This window comes from Denticeps clupeoides, chromosome 5 (genome assembly GCF_900700375.1).
Source record: "Denticeps clupeoides chromosome 5, fDenClu1.1, whole genome shotgun sequence".
Taxonomy (NCBI): Eukaryota; Metazoa; Chordata; class Actinopteri; order Clupeiformes; family Denticipitidae; genus Denticeps; species Denticeps clupeoides.
The window spans coordinates 8195058-8213209 of NC_041711.1; the positions used below are offsets into that span (position 1 = coordinate 8195058).

General features: G+C 44.7%; 1 protein-coding gene across 1 annotated transcript; it reads right to left on the reverse strand.

Annotated features, from left to right (window-relative positions):
- Window positions 1-2235: 2235 nt before the first annotated feature.
- stk40 (serine/threonine kinase 40) lies at window positions 2236-15348 on the reverse strand. The gene is made up of 11 exons (XM_028981414.1): window positions 15154-15348; window positions 12983-13107; window positions 12686-12771; window positions 12192-12335; window positions 11024-11248; window positions 10883-10935; window positions 8158-8273; window positions 6749-6893; window positions 6512-6631; window positions 4646-4730; window positions 2236-4515 (listed from the first exon to the last, which is right to left on the reverse strand). Exons 2-11 carry the CDS (start codon window positions 13098-13100, stop codon window positions 4297-4299), a joined length of 1311 nt encoding a protein of 436 aa, XP_028837247.1. The 5' UTR covers window positions 13101-13107; window positions 15154-15348; the 3' UTR covers window positions 2236-4296.
- Between the last annotated feature and the right edge of the window lie 2804 nt (window positions 15349-18152).

Below are 18152 nucleotides of genomic sequence, written 5' to 3' on the forward strand. Positions count from 1 at the left end.
ATAATTCGTTTCGTTTGTGTATTTTTCTCGCTGCTTTGATATTTGGTGAAAAAAGCAGTGGAGAAAAGAGGCACTTCAGCAACAAACACACTGCAGGAATCTGCCTGCTGCAAAGACTCTTTACTGCGGCGTATTCATGCAGAAGCCATGCAGGTCCTTCAGGGATGTCTGCCCCACAAATGTACAAACTAGTTAGGGCAATTGCAACTAGAAATATGCCATGAAACCGTTCATGAATAGCAGACATGGGGAGGAAGAAAGTACACTCTGTTACTGTACTTTTGTGGGAGTATCTTTACTTAGCATGTTAGGCTACTTAGCCTAAAGAACTCAGGATGCATCAGCATACCAAGACATTTTGGACAATTTCTTGAATGTGGGGGTGGTCTGCTTCCTGTTCCAACATAACTGCACACCAGAGCACAAAGCAAGGTACATAAAGACATTGCCTGGCCTGCACACAGCCCCGACCTCAACACGAGAGGTCATCACCTTTGGGATGAACTAGAGTGGCTGGCATCTGACCTCACAAATGCTTTTTTGGGAAGAGTGGTCAGCAGTTCACATTAACAAGCTCCTAAACCTCGTGGAAAGCCTCCCCTGAAGAGTTGGAGCTGTTACAGCAGCAAAGGATGGACCAACTCCATATGTCAAAAAAGAGCGAACAAATTGACAATACCAAATAGTTCAGCCTTTGCGGGATTAGTACTCTCACTTTTACGAACGAAATTGGAAAGGAGTCCATCGGCTGAAGAATGCACACAGAATCCTCCGAGACGATGAAGTAATCATCGATGATTATCCATGACGCAGAGCCATTGGCAGATAACACATTTTTAGTCCCGCTGGAGAATATGAACATTGCAGCTGTGTGTATGCGTGTGTGTGATCACCATAGAGAAGGACTTAAGTGACTGTGATCAAGCCCTGGAAATAACACAGGGTGGAGAACCACATCTTCAGGGATTGCAGGGTCAACCGACACAATCCAAGCCACACTTTAATTATAATTCTCCTCCTTGAGCTTTTTGCACAAAACACCCTGGCTCCAACATCACAACATTATCACCATGTGACTTGACAGAATAATCTTGTTCCATAACATGGAATAAAAGTAAACAAAAAAAGTGCCTATGATTAGATCATTAAAATGAATGACTGATTACCCACAGATTAAAAGAAACATTTTGGTGTGGATTTTTTTTAATACTTTCTGAAAATGAAATGTCCACCTCCCATCTATAGAATCAAATCCATCTAATGGTAGCAACTGTGTTTACACTTGGCATTACACCAGACTACATCATCTACATCGGGCCAAATGTGGTACAGAACAGTACTTATTTCCTCTACAGCTTGAGAACAAGAACATGGGTTATGATTAATGCAGTGCATGCTGGGAAAGGGTTGGGTGTGCTGCAGTGCAGAGGAGATGCTTTAACAGCAGGACTGTCCCTGTATTCCCTTAATGTGCGTACACACACACACATTTAGATTCTAAATGGAACTTATATTTAAAAAAAAAAAAAAAAAAAAAACTGTATAAAAAGGGTATTAGCATATGAATATAACATTACACTTTACTTTCATGGAAGCGTACAACTGAAGCAGATTTATTAGGGTGAAGAGCGACCTCTGCTGGACCAAAGAACAATTGAAAGATTTCAGGCAAAGAATTTCCATATCAAAGTTTATTGCTGACATGCATGTAGAGATCTGATGAAGTACAAAAATATGTCTTTTATACAATTTTTTTTTCATTTCTGTACAGTTACCAAGTTTTCTATTTTCAGATACCACCTAAGCAGCTTACCAACACCAAACTCTCAGGCTTCACACAAGTTTTACCACCATAATGCACCTGACAAGACACATTTCCAGTTTTATGATTTGGTAAATAAGAGTACATGGGAACTCTACAAGGCCAAAAAATATATACCTATATTAATTTATCTTGTATTGTAGATGTTAAAATGTGTTTGTTTTAGTCGACAAATTAAAGTTTGCAGCATTATTTTTCTAACTGCCTATAGTGAATTGATTCTGGGAAATAAAAAAACAAACAAAAAAAAAAAAAGTCAGTCCATTCATTTCAAATAGTCTGTGAAAAAAAAAAAAAATTGCCGTTCAGTGTCATGCACAAATTACACCTTCTACATGGAGCTGAACAATACACAAGTTTCATGCTGCAGACGCAATTCTGACTCAAGAACCAGCGCATTTCTGACAAGGATATTAGGGTCGTTTCTAGAGGGAGCATTTATTATTAGAGGAAAATAATTCATTGCACCAAGCTAGATAGCGGTACAGGCTACAGAGTCTCACAAGCAGTGGTGAAACCATCCATCTTACAGCAACTACAATACTGCTTACTGTGCAAAGGGACAAGTTAATAAATAATATCAATCACATTGGAGTGGGAAAATGAATTCTTTTGATCTCCATGTGGTGACACGACTCTTGTGTCTTTTGTGTTGGTATTGTTCTGCAGTAGGGCGGCTCCCCTTGGATTAACATCTTCTTAAAGCTCTACACACAGACAGCCAATGAGATGGTAGCCAGAAGTGTGGCACTGCATGATCACAATCAACACATTAAATCAAAACCTGCATGTTACATGTGCCAATATATATATTTCTTAACTTAAAAATAGAGCTATGCACAGTCAGTCTCGTTATTAGTGTAGCTTAATCACCCATATGTTTCTGCAATAATTACAATTATATTTATTTGGGGAAAAAAATAAACCTTCACTGAAGATAGCTGAAACAAATATGGGGGGGTGGGGGTGTGTCACAGCAGTTGCTTTACATCAACAAAAAGTTCATAATAATGGCCAAGATAAGAGAGAAGTGAAAATATGTCACCTTGGAGTTGTGAATACAGGGTGAATAAATAAAAACTAATTACAAGTGGGGAGAAGGATGGAGAACTAAAGAGCAGGCTTTATGCCATTATTCATGAGGCTCAGCATGGATAATCTACAGTACTGCGGTCTGAGTGGCACCAAGGCAGAGGAATGAACCCCGACAAACGTTCCAGCTATTACATGGCACTGGTTTCTGATGCCATTTGGCAGCCCAGTGACTGAAGAACCTTAAAGAACCTCCAGCACTCCACCCAAATGGGTCAAAAACATTATAGCAAGACATTGGGCTACAGACACAGCTTCAGTGGGACATCAAAACGGACATGTCTAGCTCGTTCCCAGTTATCTACAGTTACACATCAGAATGATCACTGCATTGACAGGACACAGACTGGACACTCAAGACAGTTCACTGTACGAAACTGTAAGGAGATGGAGGAAGAAAAAAAAAAAAGACGCAAGTTGAAGGACCCAAAACTGAAGCAAAATGTGCTTTATCAGTGGAAACTGCCAAATCTGTAAATGCTTACACAAAAAAAAGGGTGAACCACTGTGGGAAAACGCAGACATGATCCATCAGCACAGGACTGCCATGATTAGAACACGTGGGCCTTACACTGGCCATGCACCAGGGACGATGACCTATCGACAGATAACAGATATGCAGTCTGATCAGATGAACATAAATTTTGGACGTCCGAAGCTGAACGTTACGACCGAAAAAGTAGCAAATGATTTAGCAGAATCAGCTTATCTTTGCATTGTTCATCTACTCGGGTGTGTGTAAGACGCTAGCTGCCTATCTACTACAAAACCCCTACGAATGACTCGAGAAGGATGTTAGCCTAATACAGACTGATGAGCCTCTTCAATGGGAAATAAAAAGAACATCTGCTACCTCTTGGTGGGGAAAGGAGAAAAGCTTATTTCTGATTGATAAAAAGCATATTTTTGTCACAATTATGCACCATAGTGATAATGCTCTTTGCTGTGCTTGAATCAATACCTCACTTATTTAAAAAAAGAACAAAGAAAAAGGGAAGAAAAATAAAGAAGTCAGACAGACAGACTGAGATGCTAGAGGTAGTTTCAAAGTCATATAGATGGAGAACAGTCCAAGTTGCCAGGGATACAGACCGGATCAGTTTGGGCTGTTATGGTTAAGGACTGGTGCAGTCAAGACGGTCGGAAGGGACCATGAATTGACCAGATCATTTTGGTTAAAAAGGGAGAGGTGTGCCAGGAGGAAGAGGGTGAGGAAGATGAGGTGCGCACTGCTACATGATTCTGTTCCTGTATTGCTGAGTAAAGTGGGAACGTGGAACATCCGTGCTTCCGGCTGAGCTCGGCACTTCTCTCCTTCCCACGGCGAGCGCTGGGGCTGGGAGGCGTGTGCCCGGCAGTCTTCCCCAACTGGGTTTTCTGCGCTACTTGCGCAGGAAGCGCTGGGCCAGAATGGCAGCATCCAGCGGGCTGATGGGTTGGGCATCATGGCCAAGACGACGTACGGGGGGCACGCTGCCGAACTGTCGCTTGCTCAAGAAGTTCTTGGCTTCGTGGATAGTGTTCTTCTCCTCTGCCAGCAACAGCTGCTGTCTCATGTAGTTCTCAAACTCGTACTGAGAAGACTCCTCCGTCACTTTCACCTGACAGAAGGAAAGATCGCGTGTAAGCAAAGCGGAAGTAAAACTGCGTTTTCACTAAATTTCCTCACGGTGGCACTGTAAACACAGCGTGTGAACGCACAGCTGAAAGCACAGGCGCTGCACCACCCACCTCTGCAAGATGCTCCGACTGGTTGACCTGGTCGTCAATATCTGGCACCACCTGCAGAGGTCCACTCATAGAAGACACCGACTGCCTGCAGGGGGACGAAAAAGCATCATAATTACAGCCCCACACCCGCAGTGTTCCATGGGTAAGAGCTGCCCGTGTGTGTATATGCCTGTACGTGAGTCACATGGTTTATCTGCTCTTATATACATTTTTATCATACTTTTTACTCTGCCACATGGATGACCGTGTTCACAAAGACGGGCGCCAAATTCAGTGTTTACAACCCCAAATCAGAAAAAAGTTGGGACAGGATGGAGAATGTGAATTAAAAAAATTACAGCAGTAATTCACAAATTTCTCTTAACTTTTATTTCATTGCAGACACAAGATAATTCATGTTTCTTTTGGTCAATATTTGCTTTTTAAATAAACATCCATTCTTGCACATTTCAAAAAAAGTTGGGATGGGGGCAATTCAGGGTAGTAATTATGTATAATAACTAAATAATGATGTGATGTTAAGAGGTGATTGCAATCAGTGAAAAGAATCAGGGAATCTGGAGAAATTACGTGCTAAGCCAAGGGCGCAAGCCTAAACTGAATGGCCGTGAATGGCCATTCACACAGCATTAAAAAGCGTCGTTCATCAATAAGTGATATAACCACGTGGGCTCAGGACTACTTCAGGAAGTCATTCTCAAGCACTACAGTACGTAGTTACGTTAGAAAATGCCAGCTAAAACTGTACTGTGCCAAAAAGAAAGCCCTACATAAATAGTGTCCAGAAGCGGCATTGATCTCTCTGGGCTCGGAGGCATTTGGGATGGTCCATTGTGCAGTGGAACCATGTATTACTGTCAGACGAACAAATGGATGCCATGTGCTGCGGACCAAAGAGCAAAAGGACCATCCAGACTGTTACCAGATACAAGTCCAAAAGCCAGGGTCAGTCAAGGTATGGGGATGTGTCAGTGCCTTCGGCAAAGGTAACTTGCACTTCCATCAATGCTGAGAAGTAAAGCTCAGTTTTGGAAGAACAAATGCTGCCTTCAAGACGGCATCATTTCCATGCTTATTTCAGCAAGACAACAAACTGCGAGCATAAAAAGGCATGGCTGCGTAAGAAGAGGGTACGGATGCTCGACTGGCCTGCCTGCAGCCCTGGTTTGTCTCCTATATAGAATGTTTGGCACATTTTGAAACAAAAAATGCATCAACGAAGACCCCGCACTGTTGTGCACCTAAAACGTTGTTTGCAGGAAGAATGGGACAAACTAACACCGGCAACACTTAGTCACTTGCTTTGTTCAATGCCTAAACTTTTTTTGGAATGTGTTGCAAGCCTGAATGGCAAGAATGGATATTTATTTCAAATGATGTTGACAAGTAATAAACCAGAAATAATTTTGTGTTCATACTGTCTGCTTGTTTTTTTCTTTTTTTTTTAAACTCACATTTGCCACCCTGTCCCAACTTTTTCCTGATTTGGGGTTGTAAAATGTCATGCCCCTCAGCCCGTGAAAACCCTTTACTACGTTTCTCAAGCCTGATTGGGGACTGTTTCAGATCACGAAAACACTGATGGAAAATAAACTGTGACATCTGACCCCGTGTTTAAACTGGGGCAGATTGCATCATGTGTAGTATCATACTGTTCTACTGTTATGAACTTTAGGTTAAGCAAAGACTGGTAAATACTCACACACACAAACTCTGAAAATCCATAAACCTAGCACTTATTTTCAATGACAAATTTCAACAGAAATTGAGATGAGTACTGCTCTCTCCACTTGTCAATAGGTTGCCCTACATTTGGGAGCAGATATTTAGGCCACACACACCCACACACACACACCTGTAACTCACCATGAGGCAATGATGCCACTGAGTGACTCCAGAACCTCTGCAGCAGTCAGTCTCTGTTGGGGGTCCAGAACCAACAGCTTACGGATTAAACATACTGTACTGTCCGACACACGGCCATCTCTGACACACACACACACACACACAGAGAGACAGAAAGATTCAAAATTGGAGCGGCACAGTATGAACTTGGTCACGGTATAAACTCTGAGTCCATGGAGGAGCTGTTGTGAAACTCACTCTGGGATTGAGTACTCTGCAGCCTTGATCTTGCGGAAGAGCTCCTGAGGTATGCTGTCATAGAAGGGGAACTGGCCATACAGCATGGTGAAGAGCACCACTCCCAACGCCCACATGTCGCTGGGTTTACCGCGGTACGGCCGACCTGGAACAAAGAGATCAGGGGTCACCCCAGAAAAGTCAAAACATGCGCCTGAGCCAGGAAATGCAAAAACCCTTCAAATATAATACACCAAAGCATAACTTCATAAATAAATTCAAATACTTATAACATTTCCCACTTGATTATAATGGAACAACATTTACTAGACTTATTTCGTTCAGCTATTTTTGCCCTTTGATTTAATCTTTAGTCTGAAATAACTTTCAGAGACCAATCGACTCATTTGCATATTCACAATCAGGCAACTATCTACTGATGCTTCCTTGTAACACACTTAAAATATTATTATGATTGTTTTCAAAATTGTTACAAAGATATCAATAATTCAAGATGAACATGTTCACTTATTGATGGGCAAGTTTTTTTGTATGGTCATTTTTAAGGAAATAAAAATGAAAACACAGTGAAGGTATAGATTAAATGAACAGTAACAGCATTCCAGAGAGGGGTTATTCTTAGAAAAGCATAGTAATGCACTAATAGAAAGAAACGTAAAGGAAAACTTCCCTTCCATATCTACTTCAGATGTAGGGGCTAAACACACACAGTATACAGGGGGGTACTGGTACTTAGACATGCCAAAATAAGCCATGCTCCTGCAGTTACTCAAAGACAAATGAAAGAGTGTATGCCACTCTTCAGCTGAATGGGGTCAGCGGATGAATGGTGCGATCTGGGCGTGGGGAGAGAGATCAGCACACAGACAGAGCATCATGAATCACCACAACACACTTCCTCCATCTCGCAAACAGGAATTAAAAAGCACGCTTTCACTACTCATTGCTGATTGCTATAATGAAAGAGTCTTCTGGAGAATTAACAGAGATGATGGGTGCAAGTTGGAGAGTTCTGCACCCAGAACTGAATGACCTGCTGGACGTGCGCGCAGGCTGCTGCAGTTGGTCTGTGTATGTAAGAGGAGGGGGGATGGGAGAACACGGAGTGCTTCCCTGTTTGTGTGTGTGTGTGACTCACTGGGATGACTCAGACAGGCAGCTCATTGTTCTCCCCTCACGTTCCCTTTCTTCTGTGCCTGGACAGTGCTTTTAGGGAGAGCAGAGCAATGCAAAACACACTCCCCAAATACTGTGCTTGCAGAGCACTGCTGGGAAGCACACTCGCAGGTCAAATATGGAATCTGTGCCGCTCACACACATCCCTGAAGCACCAAAGCCCAGCCCAAGGTGATTTTTACTGTGATAGGCGTGTGTGAGTCAGAGTGGGGTAGGCGGGTGTGTGTTCTCACCGCTGAGGACATCTGGGCTGATGTAGGCTGGGCTGCCTCTCTGGTCCTTAAGGAGGTCTTCCTCACTCACCAGGTGCTTGCCGAGGCAGAAATTTGTGATAGTGATACGGTGAGTCCTGCAAAAGAAATCTAAATCAGGTCTTGCAACATTTCAGATCGACTCTGTGACTCAACACGGCCATCGCGAAAAAAAACACACACCACACCGGGAAGAATAAAGGCCACACACTGACAAACAAGTGAGTCAACTGGTTATCATAAGCACAGCGGTGACTAAACCCCTGTGCTACGCGGCTTCCCCAAACCTCTCTTTAGTTTTCATCATGCCCTCCCATGCAGGGAAAACAAACACACACGCGTTGAGCGGAAAATCTGCCGCGGAGCCTTCAATCAAAACCCATGTAATTCCTGTTTTACTTCCAACAGGGAACAGTATACAGCCTTCGTTTGGGAAGCTGCAGACATTATTAGAACAGAATATTCTCCTCAATTTCTGGAAAAGCTGGTTTCTTGGGCAGCTCAATAAGGGTTAATATTCTATGTCAGGCCTGCAAATTCCCCATGACTTTCCCTGGCCAAAAAGCAGAATTTCAATAACCTCCCGTATAAAGAAACGTCCAATATAACGTTTGGGTGCAGAGAAGAAAAGGGCAGTACATTTAAATAATTCTTGTTGAATATCGTCTGTTTGGCGTGTTGAATGGAACAAACCAAAACCTCGACTCCATTTCTGACACCCTCTAGATGCAGGTTTTATTGTATTATTTTGGGTGAGTCAGTCCTCAAAAATCTTGAAATGTACATTTGCCTGGAATGTTTGGTAAGTTGGCAAATGTAAGGACATATATCGACTCTAGAATGCTGAGAACTGACTTTCCCTGTCTGGAAATACCTTTACGTAAATTCTGTGATCCGTGGGAACCCAGTCAATACTACTGATGATCTAAAAGGGTGTCAAAATATCACAAATGATCAACTATGGCAGACAGCAGGGGAAATGGTACATGCCACAATGAGGCTGCACAGACTATTCATCGCCTCTTTGGGATCAGAACAAGACCACTCACACTCTCTCTCTCTGGTCACTGCACTTCTGCAAGTCCACTTCCTGCTCATGTAACCCTACAGGAAGCCAAAACCCTCAGTGTCTCAGGATGGGTGAGACAGGGTCTTAAAATAGCCATGCTGATAGGATAGAGTGGGGTTGGGGGTTTCGGTTCAGCTGTTAGACCACAAGAATAAAAGATTCCCGTTAAGGAATACCCTTCACCAGTCATGCTGGTTAAAAACCACACATGATGGTTTCTATGGGAACAGAGATGGAACTGAGTTCAACCTTCAAGGTCCCAAGCATTGGAACCAAGGTTAGAGCATGGAATTACAAGATAAACTACATTCATTGTTCCAGTTGAAATGGATTAAAAATATGTTTTAATACAGATTTTATTGCAGTAATCTACCAAATGCTATATAGAGGATCATTTAGGTGAGAAGGCCATATGGCTCAAAGGACTAGAGAGAGTTGAGAGCAGAAGGACTGATAGAAGAATGATAAATGTGGAAGAATACTAAATAATCCCAAATACAGTTTTTTGAAAGGGAATTTTTTTTGTGTGTTTCTGGATGAATTCTATCAGTCATCCATGATACAGTACTGGGCAAATTCAGTTGAGACCCATTATATGAGGCGGAGAGATAATCACTCAATCATTACCATCCAAAGAAGATTAAGAATTCCACTCTGAGCATCCCCAAAAATACTTTTTTTTATATATTTAAAAAAATATAGCTCAAAAGAAAGATGGCAGAGAGAGATAGCAGCAGAGAATGTAACCAGCATGACGCGAGTGTGTGTGAGTCACTACTGAGCTATGGCAGCCTTGCTTCACTCCAGCTGAGACAGACTGTTCCAGACTCTCCTCCTCCTCCTCCTCCTCCTCCCTGCAAGCCCGGTCCGTTTCATCATTACAGAGAGAGTAGCATGGGTTTCAGGCAACTGTTCCAACCTCAGATGCACGTCATGATTTGCTCTATCCAGTTGTGTATGTGCGTGTTTATTGTAGGTATGCTGGGAAAATGCTAAATCAACCACACCATGCAACATTTGATGGCATGTTGGCACTATTTCTTATTTAGTAGAACAGTGCCAGTTCTCCAATTTTAGCAGGCCTGTAAATTCAGCTTGCATGGAAACTTCAAGAAATGCATGCTATAACGAATGGAAACAGTGTTGGTGAATGGTGCTGGACTCAGCAGCAGTGTAATGTTGAAATGTACCTCATAATGGATGCATCGCGATGCAGATGTGGATGCTTCTACATTGATTAAATCATAATTGCTTAGTGATTTTCTATAAAATTCTTGATAAAAAGTAGTGCCGGAAGTGACTGACAGCCTGATCAGAGTACAGCGCCGCTCAGGGTAGGAGTTCAGCCTCGATAATCAATGCAGTAATAATCGGAATGGAATCGTGAGACAAATTTTCACAATGAGAATCTGACATGAGAAGCCCACATCTGTGGTTTCACTCCCACTTCTCTCTCGCTCCCTCTGCTTTTCTAGAAAAAAATGAACAAAGCAGAGGCACGTTCCGCATAGCTCTCTCCCACCCAACCACAGAAGGTGAGTCACTGCCTCCATGGACAGGCGTCTGGGCTGCTGAAAGCCATAGAGTGGCCCCGAACATCACTACTTCACAGTTCTGGCCCAGCCCTGGTCTCCTTACCTTTTGTTTAGCACCATGTTGCCAAGCTTCAGGTCTCGATGCACAATATTCTTCTGCAGGAGGAGACAGAGAAGTGCAGCATCTTAGAAGGTGTGACTGCAGAACCCCTAACTAATGGAACCTAAAGGCAGATTTCCTTACCTTGTGCAACGCCTCCACCACGCGCACCACATCGTAGAAGATGATAATCGCCTCCCTCTCACTTAGCCGCTTCTCCTTAATCACGTAGTGCTGCAGATTGATGAGGTCGGCCGTTTTGTCGCTGAAATCATGAGCGCATAGGCAGTCCAGCACCAAACAGATCCTCTTTTTCATCTTCCGCACCTTGTTTGCCTCCAGATCCTCCACAATCTCGTATGCGCGGTCCTGACATGCCACAGAGGAGACTTTTTTTAAACTTTGAATGCAGTTTGTTCTTTTTACGAAGATGAGACACTAAACAGCATTTAAAGAACACACTTTGACTGTCAATGGGCTGACAATAATTCGATGGCAGACGGGTGCAATCTCATCTGAAATAAGAGCAGCTCCATTGAGCGCCAGAGAGCGAAGGAATGAGGTGGTCAGGAACTAGCGTAAACCACCCTTCTCCTGGAGTCATCTGAGGACAGACCATATAGATCTTACAGCTGAATGGTGTGTGGAGAGTAAGCCGGTAAAGGCTCTGAAATCCGGCCTATAATTAACTGTTCCTTTCTGACTGAGCCCATAACAGCCCGATCAATACTGCATCTGTGAATGAGGCGCCCACACAGATACTCCAGGGCCTTGCACTTCAAGCGAATGGTGAGGTAGACAGATGGAAAAATATAAATGGAGGGGGAGAGAGGAGGAATGGAACGGTGAGTCACTGTGTGCTTTGCAGTGACAGGATGCTTCTGTGAAAAACCTGGAGCCCATTTCAGTGGAATGGACAAGCAGTGGCAGAACACTCAGGTTTAAAAAAAAAAAAAAAAAAAAAAAAAAAAAAAAAAAAAAAAAAAGATCCAGGGCATGAGAGAGTTGAATAAGGTGATTATTGGAATTTTCACATAGCTGGTGGAGCAGAATAATTGCTGTTACATTTTGGATTGGCAACACAATAGAATATTTCTGCAGTGATGTGAGCCACAATGCTTGCAAGAACAACGACCTGAACAACTTAACAACAGTGCAACCTGTACAGCACCGCTAAAAATCAGGATGGTTTTAGATATTTGACTTGGAAAAAAGATCAGTAAATCCCGATTTATTAGCTATTAAAATCATTTGAAAGTAATTCCATCTGATCTGGACTAGGTAAGGATATATGTTGCGTGTGTGTGAATACCTGGAAAAGGCCATGGTGGTGCACCACTCCATCCTGGTTGGGCAGTAGAGAGAGGAGTGAGTACTCCGTGTGCAAAAGCATTTTACCCTGCCTCTCCTCCTGCGTCTCCCCGGCCACATCCGCCCTTTCCTCCAGTGTCAGTATCTATAAGAAAGAAAAAAAAAAAAAAAAACACACACACACACACACACTTTATTAAGATATTGGGTATAATTTATTTTTATTGACCAACATATTAAAATGGGCCACTATGGGGGTATACACAGTACTGACATGTGAGCATTAAGAAGAGAGGTTGGTGGATGGTGTCCCCATCACCTGGCTTATCACCTATCTGGCCCTCATGCCTGTGTTAAGGCTGTTACTTAACAGCCTTAATGCACAAGGTGCTGTGCTGGTGCCATAAACATGAAAGCCGTTTGCTGATAGGAGGACAAAGGTTGAGCTCCAGTCGATAAAAAAAACAATCAGCCTGGGGTGAGAAGTGAGCTCACCTTGAGCTGATAGAAATCGTCAGTGCCATCCTTCCTGGCCAGACACTGTGCGATGCTGGGCACTGGCGAGTTCCCCAGCCGAGGTCCTGACAGCGAGAGACACCGAGCAGATGCGTGAGCAAAACATTCCTAGAACACGCCACTTTGCTGAAAGTAACAGCTTCCCCCACATTCTGGAAATATTCTTCACAATCTTTGCTGAAGAAAGGAAGCATTTTTATGCAAGCTGCAGGAAAGCCCAGCCTTACGCAAGATCCTCAAATGACGTCATTTCATTCCTGTAGTCGCTTCTCTTACCCAGGACAAAAGGACCAGCTCTCTTGGCGTTGCTGCCTGATATTCCCTGACACAGGAGCTTGCTGGCCCTTCCGGAAGATTCTCCAGCACCCCTCTCTGATGCACGACGCTTAGACATTCTGGAACTGTGGCAAAAAAATAAAAAACATGAAAGAAGATGAGTGATGAAAATGCGCTGATTTAAAGCGTAACGAGGCGGGGACACCATGTCCACTTTGCTGTTCTCTAACCACACAATGACAGCAGCTGTCTGAGTCATGGTTACCAGGAGGAGCAGAGAGGAAGTGGCCCATTCAAAACCTGGCCCTGCAGCCACGGTGCTGCAAACGGACAGCCATTAAGGGTTTATTTGTGCCGCTTTATTGTCCTTGGAAAAGGGCCGATTGGCTGTGGCGATTGGAGAGACGTTTCTATGGACATGCATGTGTGAGACAGTGCAAAAGAGGAAGCAAAGACCAAAACCAGCATCAAGACAGACAGGTTTCCTTATACTTTCTTAACCTCAGAAATCCTTGTGCGAAGCAAGAATGGAACGTCCTCTCAGCTGGACACTTCGTAAAAAATAAATAAAAAGAATGTTTGCACCCTGTCCCTTTCCTTGCAGTCAGTGGACCTTTAGCCCTGGTTAGAATAGCAATTTCTTTTGCTTGCTGCCACCGGCTTCCTATCATGTGATGAGTGTCTCTGGTTCCTGTAAAAAGGAAGCCAGGCCCTGTGCAAAGAGCGTCAGTGAATCACACGCTGCCTGCAGCGTGTCAGCAACATGAGATGACAGGGACGATGACACAGACAGGGACACGGGAGAGGAAAAGACAACAATGCACCAATTTGGTAAAAAAAAAAAACTGCTGAACAACTACATTGCATTTTAGGCAGTGATGTCCTAGCGGTTAAGGCAGCGGCCCCGTAATCAGAAGGTTGCCGGTTCGAATCCCGATCCACCAAGTTGCCAATGAGGAAAGCACCGTCCCCACACACTGCTCCCAGGGCGCCTGTCATGGCTGCCCACTGCTCACCAAGGGTGACTGTTAAAAGCAGAGGACACGTTTTGTTGTGTCACCGTGTGCTGTGCTGCAGTCTTTCACATTGACAATCACTTCAATTTCACTTTAAAGGTGTAGGATAGAACTTGGAAAGTTTCATCTTCCATCAAAGTGGCTCTTTTAACAGATAAGACCCAAAAACATGCTGCAGGCGTGGTACACTGCCAATCGTGCGGGGAAAACGAACATTAACCCCAGGGCCGCGGCATCAGTTACGCATCATTTGACACAGGCCAAGTAAGCAAGGGGAATGGACATCCCAGTCAGGCCGAGATTTTCTTTTTATTCCCTCTTCCCCTCGTTACGGAGATCTGGCTGTTCCAGCAACGGCGCGCAGACCAACTCTCACCGAGCCAAGGAAAGCCACAAAGCCCGGCTTCATTCACAAGCACAGGGGGGCTGGGCCGCTTTTTCCGTACCAAGGTCACGTGGTCGGCAGCAGGGCTTCCCATCTAACCTCCGAAACAGCGACCTCTCCAAATGACGTCAGCATGAGGATGGGGAGCATGGGCCGACCTATCAGGTGATGTAATAGGCGTGAATACACGGCTTGCTGTAAATGCATTTTAACGGTTTGTAGATCTAACACACACACACACACACACACCACGAACTGCGCGCTCTTAAAATAGCTCCGCGCCGGGACACCACGGAGATCCATCCACAGCCTGCCTTCCACGAATACACGGGGGTGCATTAACAGCGACTCCGAACCGACCGATCGATCGTCCGGCGGCCATTCGGCGGAAACAAAAGCCCGGCGACGCGTGTGCAGGAGCGGAGCAGGAGTCGCGTCGCCACACGACTAAAATCCGCCGTTCATTAACGCGAATTTGCACAAATGTTATTTCCCCGCAAGCTGCGTAGCTGCGCCTGGAAGACGTACAACATTCCCTACGACCGAGATCAGTGCACGGTCATTTTCGATGTTAAGATACCGCCGCCATCGGCCTTTAAACTTTATCACAAGGTCCATGACCAACGTACAAGCTCGCCTGCAGAATGCCAGCAAGGCAGCAGTCGCTCCGCCATTAAAATACGCCTTTATTTAAACACCCAGATCCGCGCCGCTTTAGCGGAGCCCTTTAAACAAAGTGCGGCTAGCAGGCTAAAGCTACAGCAACTTACCTCCGCTGCCGAGGGTAAAAAGGGCGTCTTCTACCGCGAGGGGTACGCCATGTCTGTCTCGAGTACTCTTCTTTCCGAAGCGAACGGAGGCGTCCCTTTACAGGAGAAGCCGCCTGAAGTTGTCGGTGAAAGCCGCCTTCTCCTTCTCCTCCTCTCGACGCCACTGATCACATCTTTCCACAGCAGCGCCACCTGACAACGGAAATGACGCACGTCGCACGGGCGGCGCGTCGCCCAGGCATCCTCCGCCTTACTATTACTACCAAGTTAACAGCACGCAAACTCCGAAACACGACCATGCATCCGCCACATTACTGTTACTACCCAGGCATCCTCCGCCTTACTATTACTACCAAGTTAACAGCGCGCAAACTCCGAAACAGGACCATGCATCCGCCACATTACTGTTACTACCCAGGCATCCTCCGCCTTACTATTACTACCAAGTTAACAGCACGCAAACTCCTAAACAGGACCATGCATCCGCCACATTACTGTTACTACCCAGGCATCCTCCGCCTTACTATTACTACCAAGTAAACACGCACGCAAACTCCGAAACAGGACCATGCATCCGCCACATTACTGTTACTACCCAGGCATCCTCCGCCTTACTATTACTACCAAGTAAACACGCACGCAAACTCCGAAACACGACCATGCATCCGCCACATTACTGTTACTACCCAGGCATCCTCCGCCTTACTATTACTACCAAGTTAACAGCACGCAAACTCCGAAACACGACCATGCATCCGCCACATTACTGTTACTACCCAGGCATCCTCCGCCTTACTATTACTACCAAGTTAACAGCACGCAAACTCCGAAACACGACCATGCATCCGCCACATTACTGTTACTACCCAGGCATCCTCCGCCTTACTATTACTACCAAGTTAACAGCGCGCAAACTCCGAAACAGGACCATGCATCCGCCACATTACTGTTACTACCCAGGCATCCTCCGCCTTACTATTACTACCAAGTTAACAGCGCGCAAACTCCGAAACACGACCATGCATCCGCCACATTACTGTTACTACCCAGGCATCCTCCGCCTTACTATTACTACCAAGTTAACAGCGCGCAAACTCCGAAACAGTGTGTGCGGACGGTGCTTTGCTCAGTGGCCCCTTGGTGGATCAGGATTCGAACCAGGGGCCACTTCCTTAACCACTAGGCCACCATTGCCCCAAGGCAACATGCACACAAACTCTGAAACCATGAGCACGCATCCACCACCTTACTATTACTACCAAGGCAACACGCACGCTTGGCTTTAAACGCAGTTTAATGAAGGGAGAAAATAGGTGAGCACCAGAGGTTTAATTACGAAGGCAAAGTGGGAGAAGTTGAGATGCAAAGTGCTCTGCAGCACTGCTGACCATCTGGTCAACAGTTGCACCCTTCAGCATTCTGCTCATATTGCATCACACAGACATTTTGGCCACACCAGTCAGTGCCAAAATTAGTACACCTCCACATAAAAAAAGGGTGGGCAGGCGTGGGACAGGCTTGTCAGAAAGAGAGAGCTTTAAATGGCAGAGCTCAGTTTGGGTTTCCTGCCACATGAAACAGATCCCTCAGTCTGTGGGTTATCGCTGGCCAGCCCACTCTTTGTGAGGTGGAAACTGTGAATCACCGTATGTGTGCCTACAGCTAGAGGCCAGAAACAGGAAAAAAAAAGAAAACATGACACATAAACCGGTACTTATTTAATGATTCTTGGCAGGTACAACTTGTAATTGCATATTTAACCAGGTCATTCTGTTCCAGGAAACATGGCAGTTTGTTCACAGCTTGGTTCACCTATAATGATTTATTATTATAGAGGCTGAATTTCAGACCAAATGTAATACTGGAAGTAAGGTATGTGCACATATACATATGTATAAAATAAATTTATTACAAGTACCCAAATACCAAAAGAACATGGCTCAAGAGTTCAGGGAATAACAAAAATTTATGTTTTAATATCTAGGAGCATGGTGCTGTGACTCTTTTACTTAGATACGTGACCATGGCCATAAAAAGAAAACCTCACCGGCAGACCAAGCGGCTGAATGTAAATGGATGAAGTCAGCAATATGTAAGACAGGATGTGCCCATCTTAAAACTGACCTGGAGCCTGTGACGAGAAGCCGGAACAGGATAATGTGACCATGCATTAGTTAGGACCAGGTACATGGACCAGCAGTGTGCTGGTAAAAATGCAGTCCACAGACCACGACCAGTGTGTAGGCTGACCAGATATACAGCATTTTGGACCCTAATCCCTGAAACTGAGAAGACCATGCAGGATAGCCATTCCTTGAAAGCTCAGAATCGTGTTTTTTCTACTTGAGAGGACAATGCCAGAGGACAGGACTTCCAAAAATCCTATAAACAATCCCATGCACGGAAATAGTAAAAGCTAGCTTGTGATTTCATGGCCAGTATAGGCCTGTGGATGGGAGTAGTTGTTAGCCTAAGACAGCAGTTGTCCCACTCGGATGTACCACTCCTCCTTAATTTGTGTCAAAGGTGTAGATACCAAAGATATTCACTGTTAAGATTAAAGAAATGAGTTGCCACCCACCTTTAATGGTCCAAAGCTTCCTCATAATGTTACCAGGAATAAACTAGGAGCCAATTACCAGGAGCCAATGTCTTGTTTTAATAAAGGAATGAGCGCGTTTGAATTTGCATTATGAGCATTATGAGCATTATGCCTCAGCATGTTTCGGCAGACCCGGGGTGGCTTGCCTGGACTCTCCTGCTTCCTCTTTGACTGCTTTCTGTTTGTTGTACAAGCCCCAACGCCGCATCCATGAGCGTGTGAGCCAGCAGAGCACATTCGAGGTAAAGGTGACTCGTGGAAGCCAAAGTAAACACTATTTTGGCATATTTTATGTGAACATGAATCAGCACATTCAGCTCTGCTGGCTTTATAAAGCATTTTCAACAAAAACCACACATCTACTGTAGGCCTTCATCTGAAAAAGCAAGACCAACAG

Excerpts from the sequence above, each read along its gene's own strand:
- stk40 (XM_028981414.1), bottom strand. The coding sequence starts at position 13,100 with ATGTCTAAGCGTCGTGCATCAGAGAGGGGTGCTGGAGAATCTTCCGGA. Across the intron at positions 8,274-10,882 it reads AACATGGTGCTAAACAAAAG|GACTCACCGTATCACTATCA; the intron begins GTAAGGAGACCA and ends TTTCTTTTGCAG. Across the intron at positions 4,516-4,645 it reads AGTCGGAGCATCTTGCAGAG|GTGAAAGTGACGGAGGAGTC; the intron begins GTGGGTGGTGCA and ends TCCTTCTGTCAG.